The 14,642-nt window shown below is 46.5% G+C and overlaps 1 protein-coding gene across 2 annotated transcripts in view; it reads right to left on the bottom strand.

The window, feature by feature from the left end:
* The window catches only part of LOC122577878 (dentin sialophosphoprotein-like), a 144,878-nt gene that overhangs the window by 8,177 nt on the left and 122,059 nt on the right, over positions 1–14,642 (bottom strand). The window contains exons 2-8 of one of the 2 annotated variants that reach the window (XM_043749593.1): positions 4,311–4,710; positions 3,639–3,961; positions 2,873–3,347; positions 2,304–2,483; positions 430–571; positions 217–347; positions 41–108 (exon numbers count right to left, since the gene is read on the bottom strand). In XM_043749593.1, coding sequence (XP_043605528.1) covers positions 41–108; positions 217–347; positions 430–571; positions 2,304–2,483; positions 2,873–3,347; positions 3,639–3,961; positions 4,311–4,710 — 1,719 coding nt within the window. Of the gene's footprint in view, positions 1–40; positions 109–216; positions 348–429; positions 1,371–2,303; positions 2,484–2,872; positions 3,348–3,638; positions 3,962–4,310; positions 4,711–14,642 lie in introns of those variants that run through there. The other variant, XM_043749594.1, reaches the window with a different exon arrangement.

The raw sequence follows: 14,642 nt of genomic DNA, 5'->3' as shown, positions 1-14,642 counted from the left end.
TTAGCGTGTATAAGCGGAAGGAAACGTCTAAACTACTCACATGTCTGGAGGGTACCACCGTAACAGGACTTTAGTCTTTCCGTCCATTTCTACTCTTCGGGCTAATATCTACAAAACGAAAATTATTCGAATAAAATTATTTCAGTGGAATTATTTGAATTGAAAAATAATTTGGTCGATGAATCGCCAAAGACTGTCTACTTCTATCCGACGTACTTGACTAGTTAGGGCCATCGAATTTCCTGGTGTCTCCGCGAGACGACCTTGCGTTCTCGACTTTGCTAGTTGAAGTAGCCTGTGCTGAAGACCCTCCATCACCCCGGAGTCGAAGTAATCGAAGAGTCTCGCTGCGAACGAAAAAGCGAACAGTAACGAAAACCATAAAAAAAGAAAAAAGAAGACTGAGAAAACGTAAAATACGATGTTTACCTGACCAAGGTTGTCGCCTGTACCGAAGCCTCTTCCCATTTCTTCTGACCAGTTTTCCTCCGCTCTCGCAGCTTCGTCTGGCGTTGTTGTTGCTGGTTTCCGGTTGATTGAAGTGTCCGTTCACGTGCCTTTCGAGAGCGGTCTGTAAAAGGATTCGCTAATTAAAATCTAGAACGTGGGCACTTCCCAGGGAAAGCGTGGTCCTCGTGGTCCATAAAGAAGGATCATCTTCGGTTATCCAGAAATTTTGTATCCAAAAGTAAATTCAATTTTCGAGATATCGCAGAGGTGCTTTGAGATCGATGTTCATGGAGGGACGAAAGTACAAGTACGAAGGACCGACCGATCGTACCGTGCAAAGACAGGCAAATCTGGGTACGTCGGTAACAAGGATAATGAAAAGCACGAGTCGTTTCGCGAAACACAACACGACAACGAGACGAAAGAGAAAGCAAGATAAAGACAAATCCAACCAGAGATTGCCGCGGGTGAACAGCTTTTAAAAACTGTCCCTGGAAAGTGCCCGCTTTTTGAAGACAGCGTCAACCATGTACGTACGCACGAACACGCGTGGTAACGGTTAAGACAAAAGAAGACAGATTTCTTCAAGACACGCCACACCACAGACTGATCGACCGAGGTGTGAACTGATGGGAAATCAGTAGATCGAAACTCGGACCAAGCGTCTACGTTTGAAATATTTTCTTTGGTTCTTAACCGGCACAGATTCGCTTGCGTTCTACATACATCGGTAACCAGAGGGAGTACGGTATTATTGAGATCGCGCCGCTTTCAAGATCAGCAACGAATACGTAGTCCCTCGTTTAGATACAGTATACATTACCCAACGTCAGCAACATCGAGCGACAACGACATAGAAAAAAAAAAAAACATCTCAGCATCTGCACTTGATCTGTACTTGAACGTTTGATCGTCGAACGCTTGATAAACAGGAAAAACAAGTTTCATTAGTTTTCACATCGCGGTATTCGAAATCGGCTTAAATTTAACATTATGAAATTCACCGTATACGATGACGGAAATAGGTTCTGGGATTCCTTGATACACAGGAGGAAAGGCAAAGTTAGAACAATCGACGACGGTTAGAAACGATAAGAGCACCCGATAAGAGGAAACGAAAAGCATCGAGTTCACGGCGTTGCCACGATTTTCGTGGAGATTTTTTATTTTCAATCTGGTCTCGAGACGAACGAAGCGTGAATGTCGATCGCAACGACGATCATACTAGTAGCGACGACATTATAAGAACAAAAGAAACTTGCACGAAGCTAATTTAACTTTTGTACCATCGAAGTAAACCAGCCGGCGGTACACTTTTACGGTCGACGTACCTTCGATCGCACATTTTGCCAGATAGGCAGAAACACGGCGAAATATTTATATTTACGATCGATGTATGGTCGATACACAGATGAATGAAAAGTTTCGAATATCCGTCGTAACAACGATTCTCTTATTGGCACATTGCTACGACGAGAATGAAACGAGTTATTTAGCACGGGCAAATTTCAAGTTTTTATCGTCGAAGCAAACCAGTCGACGTACATTCATGATCGACTTACCTTGGATCACGTTTTTTACCAGATGAACACAAATACAACGAAAGGACTCATGTTTACGATCGACTCTTTTTCTATCGCTTCTTCTTCTTTTTTTTTTTTTTCTTTTTTTGCCAGAAACACAATGAAAAGCGAATAATTAATACGGCGTGAAGCGCACGAATGGAGGAGGAGAAAGAGCAGAGGATACAATGAAATTCACCAACATCCTTCGCGTATGAAAGAGATCGCTTCCAATGGCCGTCCAAATGAAAAAGGCGATGCTTGCGGCAACCATCGAACACGAGGCATTACCTGAGAGCTGAATCTGCTGCCACAGCCGTCGACTATACACCGGAAGGGCTTGTTGCCTCCGTGAGACAACACGTGTCGTTCCAGCCACCTTCGCGAACAGGAACTCCTCCCTTGCACCTTGCAGCCTTGCCATTGGCAGACGAAATTATCACCTCCGGTTTGCGTGTTGATGTGCGCTACCTGAAACGTAGCAGTTTGTCGATGAATAACATTTCCGAGCCAAGGACCGTAGCGCGGCACGGTGTCGCACGATGTTGCAACGAAATTATATCCAGCGGATACTCGGTAGTCACGTAGGTATTGCAATATCGATTACGCGACAAAAAACATGGACGAAAGATAACAAAAAGGAAAAAAAAAATTGGGACTCGACGTTTCGTGTGCTGTACACGGAGTAACAACAATGTGACAGAAAAGTGCGAAACGCGATACACGAGCTTCGCTAATTCCCGTGTACGATCAAGTTACTCATGGAACCGATCGATCGGATAAAAACGCTCCGCCTGCGGATGTCCTTCCTGATTCGAGCCGGCACCTATATAGCGGGATATTGTAAAAATGTCCTGTACCTGCAGATGTTCGAGTAGTTCTCCGCTCGATTCGAAGCTCTCCTCGCACTTGTCCCATCGACAAACGCCGCTATCCGTAGCCTGTTGTCTGTCTTTCTCCGGTTCTCTGGCGGGAAATCGTATGGTGGTCGGGGCAGAGAGTATCGGCGATAGGGGTGGTTTCGATTCGCTGCTCCTCGAATCCTCCTCTTCTTCCTCCACGTCGTCCTCGTCCGCTGGACTCACCTGTCTCTCCTTGCTATCGTCGGTGTCCTCCGGAACGGACAACCTCGTTAATGGATCCTGGCTACTTTGAGATCTCAACGAGCCCAGGATGCTTCCGCAACCGTTCGTCAGGTTGTTGTTCTCGTTCACGTGCGGCTTCGACAGAATGCAACCTTTGAAGTCGAGAGTCGTGGCGTCGCTGCTGAGAGCAGGAGCCGGGGTCGAGGGTGGCGAGCTACTTTTCGCGTTCGAAGTCGCTTCCGACGTCAACCTATTTCGTAACAACATATTTCAAATTCAGACTGCGTTAAGCAACATCGTTACTTCTACCTTCGTTGCCTGGATCCTCTCGTTAACGAAAACAACCGAAACTGATACGTACGTACGGTCACTATGAAAAGATCGCGGACAAGTGACACAAGAGAGGTACTATTTTCTGCGTAACTCGCGTGAACCGTGCACCCTATACCAAGAGTATCAAAATACGCAACGATCTAGACGAACAGAGGATTAAGCGTTGCTCGACAAATTCGGCACGCTTGGGAGCGTACAATTGGCTTACCTGAGAGACGAGATTTTACAGCTCGGTATGTTCTTCAGTACGTCATTCGAGATGGGTAGGCTGGGCACCGGCTTCGTCAACTTCTTGTCCATCTTACCATTGGCCCTAGGTACGATCACCGGCGGTGGTTTCTTCGTAGGTGGCGGAGACATTGCCAGAGATCTTACTTCCCAATCGTTGGTCGAATTCGTTCTCCCGTTTGGCGACACAGTTCCTAGATACTTGGCTAGTCCGCTTTTGTTCCTTTGCACCGTCGCTGGCCTCCGAAATTCCGACGAACTCTTCGCAACCAGCACCGACATGGTTTCGCTGTTCTTCTTGATCTATCGACACATATCGCAACACGTATGGATTAACGACGAAACCTTCGACACCAATTTTCTAACAATTTCAAGGCTATCGGAAGAGATTCGAGCCCTTCATCGTCGCTGAATCGCAGAATTTGTGTAATCGGCGCTTGACGAGTTGTACGTTTCGCCAGTATTGCAATGAGCTCGACAAGTGTACGTCCCTATCGGACGTTGAAACACATTTTCATCGAAGACGCGACTCACGACCAAAATCTTCCATTGCGCGTATTTCAAGGACAGCTGGTTCCCGATATCGGATATCGCGAAAATTGTATTACAGATATCGGACACGATAAGAAATTTAAAGGACAGATCTCGTTACCTTGGGTTGCTGAGGTTTGATCTGAGTTTTGAAGTATTCGGTGATCTTGCCCTGGGACTCGTGATGATGATGGGTGGCGTTAGACTTGCTGGTAGATTTGATGGTGCCTCGGAAGGTCGGGTCCGCGGCCCCGGACCTCGGGAGGGTGCCAGCTTCGGGCTCGCCTTTCAGCCTCTTGTAGGTCGAGCACGCGGTGGCCGCCAGTGGCGGGGTCCAGGGCCACTGGGGCCTGGTACTGATCTGCGAGGACGGCGCCAGCTTGGGTAGGGACGGAAGTGGACTGGCGGACGCGCCACGTATCGCTACCCCCTCGTCGCTACTCGTGCTGCACGGGGAACCTGGTTCCGTGATATCGCTGGTACCGCTGCTGCTGCACTCCCCGCAAGACACGGCAACGCCACTGAAAAAAAAACGTTTCAACAATGCTAATTTAAATATTTGCTGACTCGCGCACGATTCTCGATACGATCTAATAACACAAATTTCGAGCATACTTCAGTCCATACGTCGCCAGACTGACTTCCAAACTTTCGATTGGGGTATCGTTGCGCCATTAACGAGTTAAGGCTAGATTACGTAATTTTCGAAAATATAGCTTCGTCGAATTTCATTTTACCAATCTCTGTCGCAGAGATTATATATAATAAATAAAATTGAACATAGTAAATCATAATCGTCATGTACAATCCGACGGTACCGTTCCGAGAATCGACAAATGTAAGCTTCGATAAAACACGTTGATAATATAATCTTCGAAACGTAGTACGCTTTAGTTCTCTTTAGACGGTAGTTGAGATCTTACTTTAATAGAAACGTCATGTTGTTGATAGAAATTATAAACTGTTATGTATCGAGGGAATGTCTCCGAGATGTCGATTCTTACAAGTGTTGGGCGATCGAGAAGAGTGTGTATACGTGCATCAGGTTGAAAGAACGGGTCCGGGAGGTCGAGAACGGCTACCAGGGAAATTGCACGGTTACGGGGTAATGGTATTACAGCAGCGCAAACCTAATTACAGGGTCAGACATTGGCAATTGGCCCAGCGTTTGGGAAGGCCGCCAGTGCCACGAGCCGCTCGACTCGTTCATCCTCGTCGGTTCGGTGATTTGCGAGGAACGAAGGAAAGATTGCAGGAACCAGGAGGATTACAATTACAGCCGACCAAGTGTCTCGAAACGCTTCACTTTCTCGGAACGCCTTTCTCACCCGCCCATCGAGCTTCCGACGATTCCTCCGCAGTCTTTTACGACTCTCGAAAAAAGGCTGCCGCAATCTGGATGAAAGTCTTTCGCGAATCGAGAAGAGAAGCCAAAAGAAACGAATCGGCGAAACAAACTGACAAACTCGTGGCTCCATTAACGCGTTGCTGGAGCGAGCACGCGAATTCCTGATTAGTTCGCGAAACAGAAAACCTTCTCGGCTCGGTGCGTGCACCTGCGTTACGCGAACGCTATTGCAAAAGCAATCGTATCGCATGCAGGCGCGGTAGTTCACGTTTCGCCGTGAAAAAGAATGCCCGCTGGAACGAAGTTGGCGCTCTGTTCGACCGAGGATTGAATTTACGCGCGCACGCAACATCGCCGCTGTTCGTGCGGCTGCGAACGAACACTGCCAGTTTCTCTCTTACTCTATTTGCTATCGCCATGGTCGCTTCGTTAGCAATAAATCTACGCAGCCGCGACTTTGAACGCTCTCTTGTTTTACATCGACGATTAATTTACCGCTGATCAACCGCCTCCTCCTGTTTACGAGGTAATTACAAAGTATATGGTGGCTGAGAACGGATCGCGGAGAGAGATTGCGCACGAGCTCTCTGCAGCTACGGTTTCCTCCCTTCGTACACCTGCCACGCACCCGCGATATCGATCATGCCCGATAGTCGATCGAACCTTTTACCAGCTCGCGACCGGTAATTGCATCGCGCCCAAGCGAAACCGAACGTGTGCGTAATGCACAGTTTGATACAACGTTAACCAGCCAATTCTATGGTCGTTTTCAATTTTTCCAGCGATAATTTATTTATTTATTTATTTATTTAACAGGCACAAAGCCATTTAGTGCTCTCGATGGAAATAAATGGAACACGATACGGTCACGTTACGATTGTATGCAAACTTATAATTCTGCGTATACACTGCAATTCATATGTAAGTAGATACTCGGAAAAAAAGTCTTAAATAGGTATGATTGACACGTTCGACAATCGGGTTATGCGCGTATTACTCGCATCGATCGAAACATCCATTTCTCTTCCTTCTAATAACAAAGAAGTCGTCTGACAGACGCGTTCCTTTCTCTCTCTTTGCTCTTAACAGTACGGAACAAAGGAATGCCCTTTTCATAGCCGAGAAAACTGTCGCGCAGCAAATAGCGCGCGCGTAGCCTCGTCTAAAATCTCAGATCGAATGCAACAACTTTTTCGAATGCAACACGGAACATCGACGAAGGGTTTGTAGTCGTCGGTTGAGCGAAGGCGCGGCTACAGTTGCACATAATTCGAGTTAACCGAGATATCGATCGGTTCTGGCGGAGGCTAATGCATTTCGTACTGCAGTTTTACGAGTCGCCGTGCTTACGTCGTCGTCTTACACGACGACAAGCTCAAAAACGACTCGAGTCCGAAGAAACGAGTCGAGGATTGCGAGTAGTTGGACGTAGAAACGTAACGACCGTTCGCGTGGTTCGCGTGATTTCTCGTGATTTCGCGCGTCTCGTCGCTGACCAGTGACCGAGACGGCGTAAATTCTCGCGGACGATAAAACGCGATCCTAGCTTCGACGGGGAAGGAGAAAGAGTAGACGAGGCGGGGAAGGAGAACGCGGTTTGCTCGGTCGGCTCGGCTCGGTGCACGTTCGCGATGGTTTTCGCCACGGCGGATATTTTTGGAGGCGCGTTCGTGCCGGCCTGTCGACGTCACCGGAGAAAGAAAGACACTGACCTTTCCACATTACGATTCCTTTCCGACATTGCGTTTACGCAACGACGCGCTCTGCCGGCCGAGGACCGGAGGCCAACCGAGAGAAACGGAGTCGCGCGGTCGTTCGTTAAACTCCCGGCCGGCTGCTGAATGACGGTCATTGTGCCATGAAACTCCTCCTTTTATCGATTCTCGAATCTCCTTCGACTCGAGAGAGCCCTCTTCAACGACCGGTCATCCACGTCGTTCATGATCGTTCATCTACCTGTATAGTCCCAACCCTAATTCTAACCCATTTCTAGTCGCTGCATTCTATTAAAAATCATACTTCCCGCCTATCGAGTGAAAGTTTGCTGAACCGAGAATACTTTGCTATTATCCTAAGCGTTTTGCATTTCCTTTACGATCAATAAAGTACATTTAATAGCTTCGCTTACGATAAAACTGTTTCTTTGAATCTCGCAGATCCTTTCTACTCTTGGCTATATCGAAATACTCCTTTTTAGTCGTCGTCATACAGCGACGTTCGAGCGAAACATCAACAAAAAATATACGTATCGCGTCCTTCCGTCATCTAGCAGATGAAAACAGCGAAAAGAGCCGTATCTTATCGCGAGATAGATCTACGAGAGCGACGTCGAACAGTTTCCGACAACAAAACAGAGGAACAGGCAGGAATATAATGAAATTCGTTCTCCTTCGGACGATCCAAAGAGCGGCAAGTTTTCGCCAATTTTCCGTGCGAGGCGTATCGCGTGCGATTCTGATCGAGAGATCTACGCAACGATAGAATCGCGAGGCGAAGTTCTCGTGGATCACGCTAGGTCGATTATATTGTCCTTACAGGTGGCTCCTCCGCTCGGAGGTGCACCAAGGCTTCGACAACGCTCGCACACATATCCCAGTGTTTCCATCTACCAACCCATTCTCTCTCTCCCTCTCTCCTCCCCCCCTCTCTCTCTCTCTCTCTCTCTCTTCGAGTATTCACTCCGTTCTCTTATTTTCCTATGCACCGTTCCGTCAATGTTATCGTCCCTCTTCGTTCGTCTTCGGTAGGTCTTCCTCCGTTGCACTTTTACGTACTATTTACCAGCGAAGTGCACGTTTCACTCTCAGGATCCCTTGTCCACTTTGCCGCCGCTCTTTTCCCTATCTTCGTTCTACCCCGTTTCGTCTCGGTTTACCGAAACATCTGTTCCTCTTGCGAACAAGATAAACGCGAGTATTTCATGCATTTTCGCCTTCGACGAAAACGTGGAAACACTCACGCGGTCTGTTGGCTCTTCGGGTTCTGTCAATTTCTCGATCCTTCCTTCTCTCACGCTTATGCGATCGAGCACCGAAGCGAATGGCAGCGCGTGAAGAGATTTTCAAAACAACGGCGCTCGTGTCGCTTGACACCGTTCGCAGCACACCATTTATGGAGTTCCTTTTGACAAGACAAAGCCTTTTGTATATGTACACATACCTTTCACGAATTCCACAGGATCCATAGAACCGAGCGATTCTTTGTACAGAATAGCTGAAAAGTCGACCGTTCATGGTTACAGAAAGTAATAAGACAATTTCCGCTACGAGTTTTCTCCGTCGTTGTCCACTTATCAGAGAATTCATTCGGCCACTCCACCATTCTTTCCGCCCTTTCATCCTTCCAGCCTGAAGAACACCGTCGTTCCCTCCCCGCCGCGTATCCACTCGTTTAGCCTTTCTCTCTCGCGTTCCTTAATTCCCTGTGTGTCGTGGCCTCTCGCACGTACCTCGTCACCCCTAAGTTTATCCGATATCTTCGTCGCAGAAGCGTCGCCTCTCGCTCTCTTTCGTGCTAAATAACTGCATCCCTCTCTAGTCTGCCTCCGCGCGTCTCTCGGACCCAAATTCTGTCCCGTTCCCTATCGTGCCTCTTCACCGACGTCCTCGTCCTGCTCTGGCCTCTTAGAATTCCGCTTCGTGCCTCTCTATCCCTCTTCGGGAAATCCATCCTTCTAATTCCTCCGCGTCCTTCGCTCTCTCCCTTTCTCCAGCCTTCTATCGTTGCCTTTCTCGCTCTCCTTTCTTCACCTCTCTCTTTCTCTCTCTCTCTCCAACAAACGTCCCTCTCTCGCCGCTACTCACTCTCGCTAGTCTCGCGATCGACGCGTCCCTTTCTCTCTTTGCTCTTATCCCTCTCGCACCCTCGGGATTCATTCCCCTCTTTCTCACTCGCGCGAAGAGCTGGAAGTATCTTCTTCTCTGTTGTCCAGGTCGGCGCGCGTTCCTCCTCGACTCAGCTTTCCCTCTCTGTTCTACCCTCAGACACTGCCTCTTCTTTATCAGCAGGCTCCACCAGCATCGACCAGCGATGGGAATGACGCTCTCGCATGCAGCTTTGTTTGGATCGATTACGATTCTCCTTTTACATTAGCAGATAGACGATAATTTTTATTTGCAACGTTACGACCACGGTCGGAATTTAAAACCGCGCGGAGATCTTCGCTTGGTCGAATACGGCGCAAACTTACCGAGAGACACGGATGAAGCTCGACGAAGTATCACCGATTCGAGAAAGATATTTCTTCTTTGCCAACTATCGGATCCTTACGAATCTCTCCATACCGTCTTTAACTATGCCTGCGGTTTGTTTATAGCTTTTGGCGTGTATAAAATTATTCTTTAATAATTTAGCTAGAGTTTCAACGTATCGAGGTCGGTAAACAAGGCCAAAAGATAATCATGCATTCTCGACATCTGTTTGGTCGAAGGTTTCCGGACCTTATTTGTATCGGTCCCATCGCTAGCGCATGCGCGCGCACGTACACAAACGCACACGTTTCTCTATCCGTCTCCGTCGGTCGCAGGTCGGGAAAATGGTATTCGCACGAATGTCTCCTTCCTTGTCTCTATCGAGGACTCGCTATCTTTCCTCGTTGAACATACGACGGCGGAAATGCATGCTCACCTAAATACCTCGAGTTATATTCACAACTAGAACCGACCGTGCAGACAAGCAACGACACCACGACTGCTTGCTCCTCGATCGAAAACGTTTTCCAAAACGTGCACGTTTTCAAATATCGTTTCCTTTCCCCTCTACGTACAAGCTCTTCTCTTTCAATAAAAATGTACAGAGCTACGGTAGAAAATATCTCGTCGAATAAAACGGAAATGTTTAGAAATAGTTTCGACGAATAGAGGGGAAACGTACACCGTAATTCTCATAAGCGTGGAACTATCATAATATTTGCAATCCTTACACGGCTACGAGATACACGAAATACAACGCGATAAAATCTGATTGGAAGTCTGCTAAATCGAACAATTAGATTTATAAAAGTTGTTGCTGGAATTTTTGTGTAATAAAATGTCGCGTTACACGCCTGTTCTCTGGTTACGAAACGAGGCTAAATTAGTTTTCTGCTCTTTTCCTTTTTCCAATGAAAGGAATCTATGTCTTTTCGAGGTGGAAAAGATAAATTGCTTCTCGATACGATTTCGAACGTGAGATGATATAACTTCGTTCCATATTACATAAACATGTAAGAATATACGACACTGGCGTATAAAAATCGAAAGTTACGAGACGCGGTGTATTATTCAACAATACAGCAGCTGCATCTCGGTCGGAGATCTCCTATTCCAGGAAAAGGTCAACCCTGGACGACAGACTCGTCGGCCATCTTGACAGACACCCCCGCCATTCGACAATTTCTTCTTTGTCCCGAACTATACGATGGGAACAGCCGTCGCGTCGGTCGATTCCCGTCAATTTCGTTAAATTTTTCATTGAAATACCGGTAAAAGCCCTTCTCGAACCCCTCGATAATCCTGTATAGATTTTCCCCCGGCATCGGGTTCGCCATCCTCCATATACAAGAAATCCAATCTTTGTAGTCGAAAACTTTGTAAAAAGAGTGCAAGATGGAGGTGTACGCATACTTAAATTTTTATGCACCCGCAAAACCTCCGAGTTCCTCTTGTATTAATATTCACGATTTGTTCCGTTCTAGTAATCGAGACCCAATTGATCATGTATCTGATATCGTAAAGTGTAAATGAATAACATAATATCACGGACTATAATACGTTAAAAAGCCGGCATATACGTACGTAGAAGTTGCAAGATATTTGTCGCGAGCGTACACGTTGATTAATAATTATTAGACCTCGATATTCGCTGAGATCAGAGGCTTTTAGCTCCGATTATATATCGAAAACGACTACCGCCGTGTAATTCATTTTTCACCAGGTGTATGTTGCCAATAAACGTTTTGCAACTCCTATATTTTCATTCGAATTAAATTTCCAACCAGCAACGCGCATAACGTATTCGGAAAAATGTTGTGCGGTGGGTATCGAGATAATTTCGTGAGTCAAATGTGCGAAGAAAAATAAATACGAAGTAGCATAAAACTCGGAAGATAATTTTGGTCGAAGGCTGACGTGTCAGGGATGGATGTTCGATGGCCAGCAGCGTTGCATAACTGACCTACGCCCAATCCGCTGATCCTCGGTACGGTCACGCGAACGCACGCACAATACCGACACACGCGCTCTCTGTCCCTCCGCTCTAACGTTACGAAAGCGCGGAAGGGTGCGGTAGGGTTCCTGTAAGTTCGTAGGCTACCCTATTACGTAATTTTCCCGAGTAAAAAATCCCTCTGGGGAAAGGCAGCTCTCCACCGCAAGAAATCTCTACCGTCGAAGGAAATAAAAGTTGACGAGAAACGTAGCAAATTTATGAAGCGATCATTGACCCCGACTCTGAAATCCTCGTTCCCGAGGAACGCTTGGGGAAGCATGGAGTCTATCGACGACCCTTTCGCCAAGGATTATTAGGGTTGGAAGGGTTGCGACCTACGATCCATCCCGAGGCAGTAACTCTGGAAGATTCTTGAGGCATCGACAAAAATTGCAGAGGGTTGTAGAGAAATTTAACAGCGGCGAAATTAATACCGGCGAGCAGACTGGCTTCGCGAAACTTCCGGTAACTTGGCGGGGTCAAGGTTCGACGCGCCAGTCGACCAAGTTTAAAAATAACCAACCGTAGCAGTTGACTCTCGTGCAACTTTCCCATGCCAAACTTAGGAGAAAAACGTCTATTTCTCGTTCCCTGTATATCGTATGGTAACTGAATATAGTACGATGGTGAGTCGAATCTTTGAGAAGCAAAATTCGCGCAACTCCGTCTCGCGTTAATTTCTCAATTTCATTACTCAGAAAAGCGCGTGTTTAACGCTCAGTTCTCGAGAAACGGGTGACTTGCGCGCTTCCATAAATTCATTCGCCGCAACAAGATGACACAAACGATAGTAAGTTTCGATGTAAAGTTAAAAAGCAGTGTTTGCCGCTGTCTTTTCCGTGATCCTTTTTCTAAAAAATCATCGACGAGGATGATGTACACTCGGGTTTACAGATTTAGGTAAACGAGCTCGTGAACTAATTTGAAGTAACAGTTCGGCGTAAAATATCAACGATCGTAACGAATGAAATCGAAGTAGCTAATGAAGTAACTATTCAAATGATAATGACCGGTTATAACGCGGACAGAGCCGACGTAATTTTAACTAGCGACGTTTGAATACTGGTTCAACAGCTGGCCGCTTTGAAAACAATCTGCTGCCCGCGGAGGGTAATTTAGCCGTCATTATTGCGACCAATAAACAACGATCCTGGCATCCCAACGATACCTCCGGCTCTGGCTCGAGTGGACGGTGCTTGAGCGGATATTTCAACGCTCCGCCAGAATATAATATCGCGCGAGGGCTTCACGGAGACTCCAGCTCCAACTTCGTCGTTCAAAGGAAAATGTTTGCCCTTTGAATCGTTGCCGAATCGGTCATTAGCCAGTCGCTGCTCTCCATCGAGGAGGAAACGCAACCGAATCGCTGTGTACTCGGCGCTTGGCTCGTGGGAAAGGAGAGGGTCGATGGCAGTGTCGGATTGAACGGTTGTTTTAATTGCCCGTTTAACCGACTACAGTCGCGACTAATCGAATCTGACGCTCCAAACCAGATTTACGACGGTGTTTCGTCTTGGTCGATGGATGTCGTGTTATTCCAAGTTGGAAGGTACTAGCTTCTGGTTTCTAGAAACGTTTCAATGAATCGCGTCGTTAACAGTTTCCGAGAAAAAGGTAGTTTATTCTAGACGTTCTGACAGCCTTAAATCGCTAGGAATTTGCGATTAACATTTAATCGGGCAACCAACGCTCCGTAACTATCGTGGCGTTATCGTGTACGAAGCTTTGTCCCTTTAAATATAATTTTGACGCTAGAATTAACGGTCTCTAATCGACTGTAATAAGTATTTTATACAGAGATAATTATAATCCTCGCGTAAGCGATCAAAAATTAATGAGATCAACTTGAAATTAGACGTAGGTGTAAAAACTTTTCCCGTTACTCGTACTCGTGACGAACAATCGACGACAGTTAAACCATCTTCCTTATTCCTCCATACCATATCAATCTTTTGAGCGAGTTACGTTTCTTCCAGAGAGCCCGTGAACGTATTAATAGGTCCTACAGCATCGTTTCGCGTTTACCGTTCCTTTTACCTCGCCGAATAGCGCATTTCCATTTGGTCGTTGGCAAACGAGTACTCTCGACAGCTCGTAATTCTCCCACGTTAAAAAGAAAGTGTTGTCAGGACGACTCGAGATTAGGCTAACGAAGTTCTGCACGGACAATCAAAGTCGGCGGACGCGACTTTCTGACCCAAGTTTACGATTATGTTAGTCAATTACGTCGCATGCTCCGCGAAACTACCGAATAAGAACAGAAAAGAAACGACAGCAAGAACCACACAACGACCAGCGATTAGCGTCGAATCGTCGTCCGTTGAAAGGATACAGCGACCAATTTAACTCGATAAATTAATTTGCGCCACCCACAAATTCGCAATTTCTTGTAATTATTATAAAGATACTCGTATCTTTGCTAGTTGGTCGAACGACCGCGATGATAATCGAGCAACGTGAGTGGAAAGAGTGGAAGAATCGAGCGGCTGTTACCCACGAAAGGCGAATTCTTTAGATTTCGTCAAATCAGACATATATATATATATAGGGGAAACACTTTCGTAGAAAGCGTTATCGAGCCAAAGAATATTATCGATGATATCCATAATCCTTTGGCAAAACTTCTCTCTACAAAATCCGTGATAAGACAAACCACTTTTATAAATGAAATAATATTCTACTGAAGCGTTAAGAACGAAAACAAGAATGTTTAGGTGGTAAAAAACGATCAAAATCGTAAGCCGAAATTACTTTTCGCCGGTGAGACGGCCGTTTTCAAACACTGCGCGCCACCGAGTAATATTAGTCGGCAGAGGTCGTCGACACGGATTACACCTCTCGTTTCGAGCTTACTTTCGCCATCGTTTCGCCGGTTATGTTACTCACAAAGCGGTCCACATTTAGTGATCTCTAAATTAT

Source organism: Bombus pyrosoma, linkage group LG2 (assembly GCF_014825855.1).
Source record: "Bombus pyrosoma isolate SC7728 linkage group LG2, ASM1482585v1, whole genome shotgun sequence".
In the NCBI taxonomy this organism is placed as follows: Eukaryota; Metazoa; Arthropoda; class Insecta; order Hymenoptera; family Apidae; genus Bombus; species Bombus pyrosoma.
The sequence above is the reverse complement of the archived record's forward strand: the minus strand, read 5'-3'. Positions and strand labels throughout refer to the sequence as shown.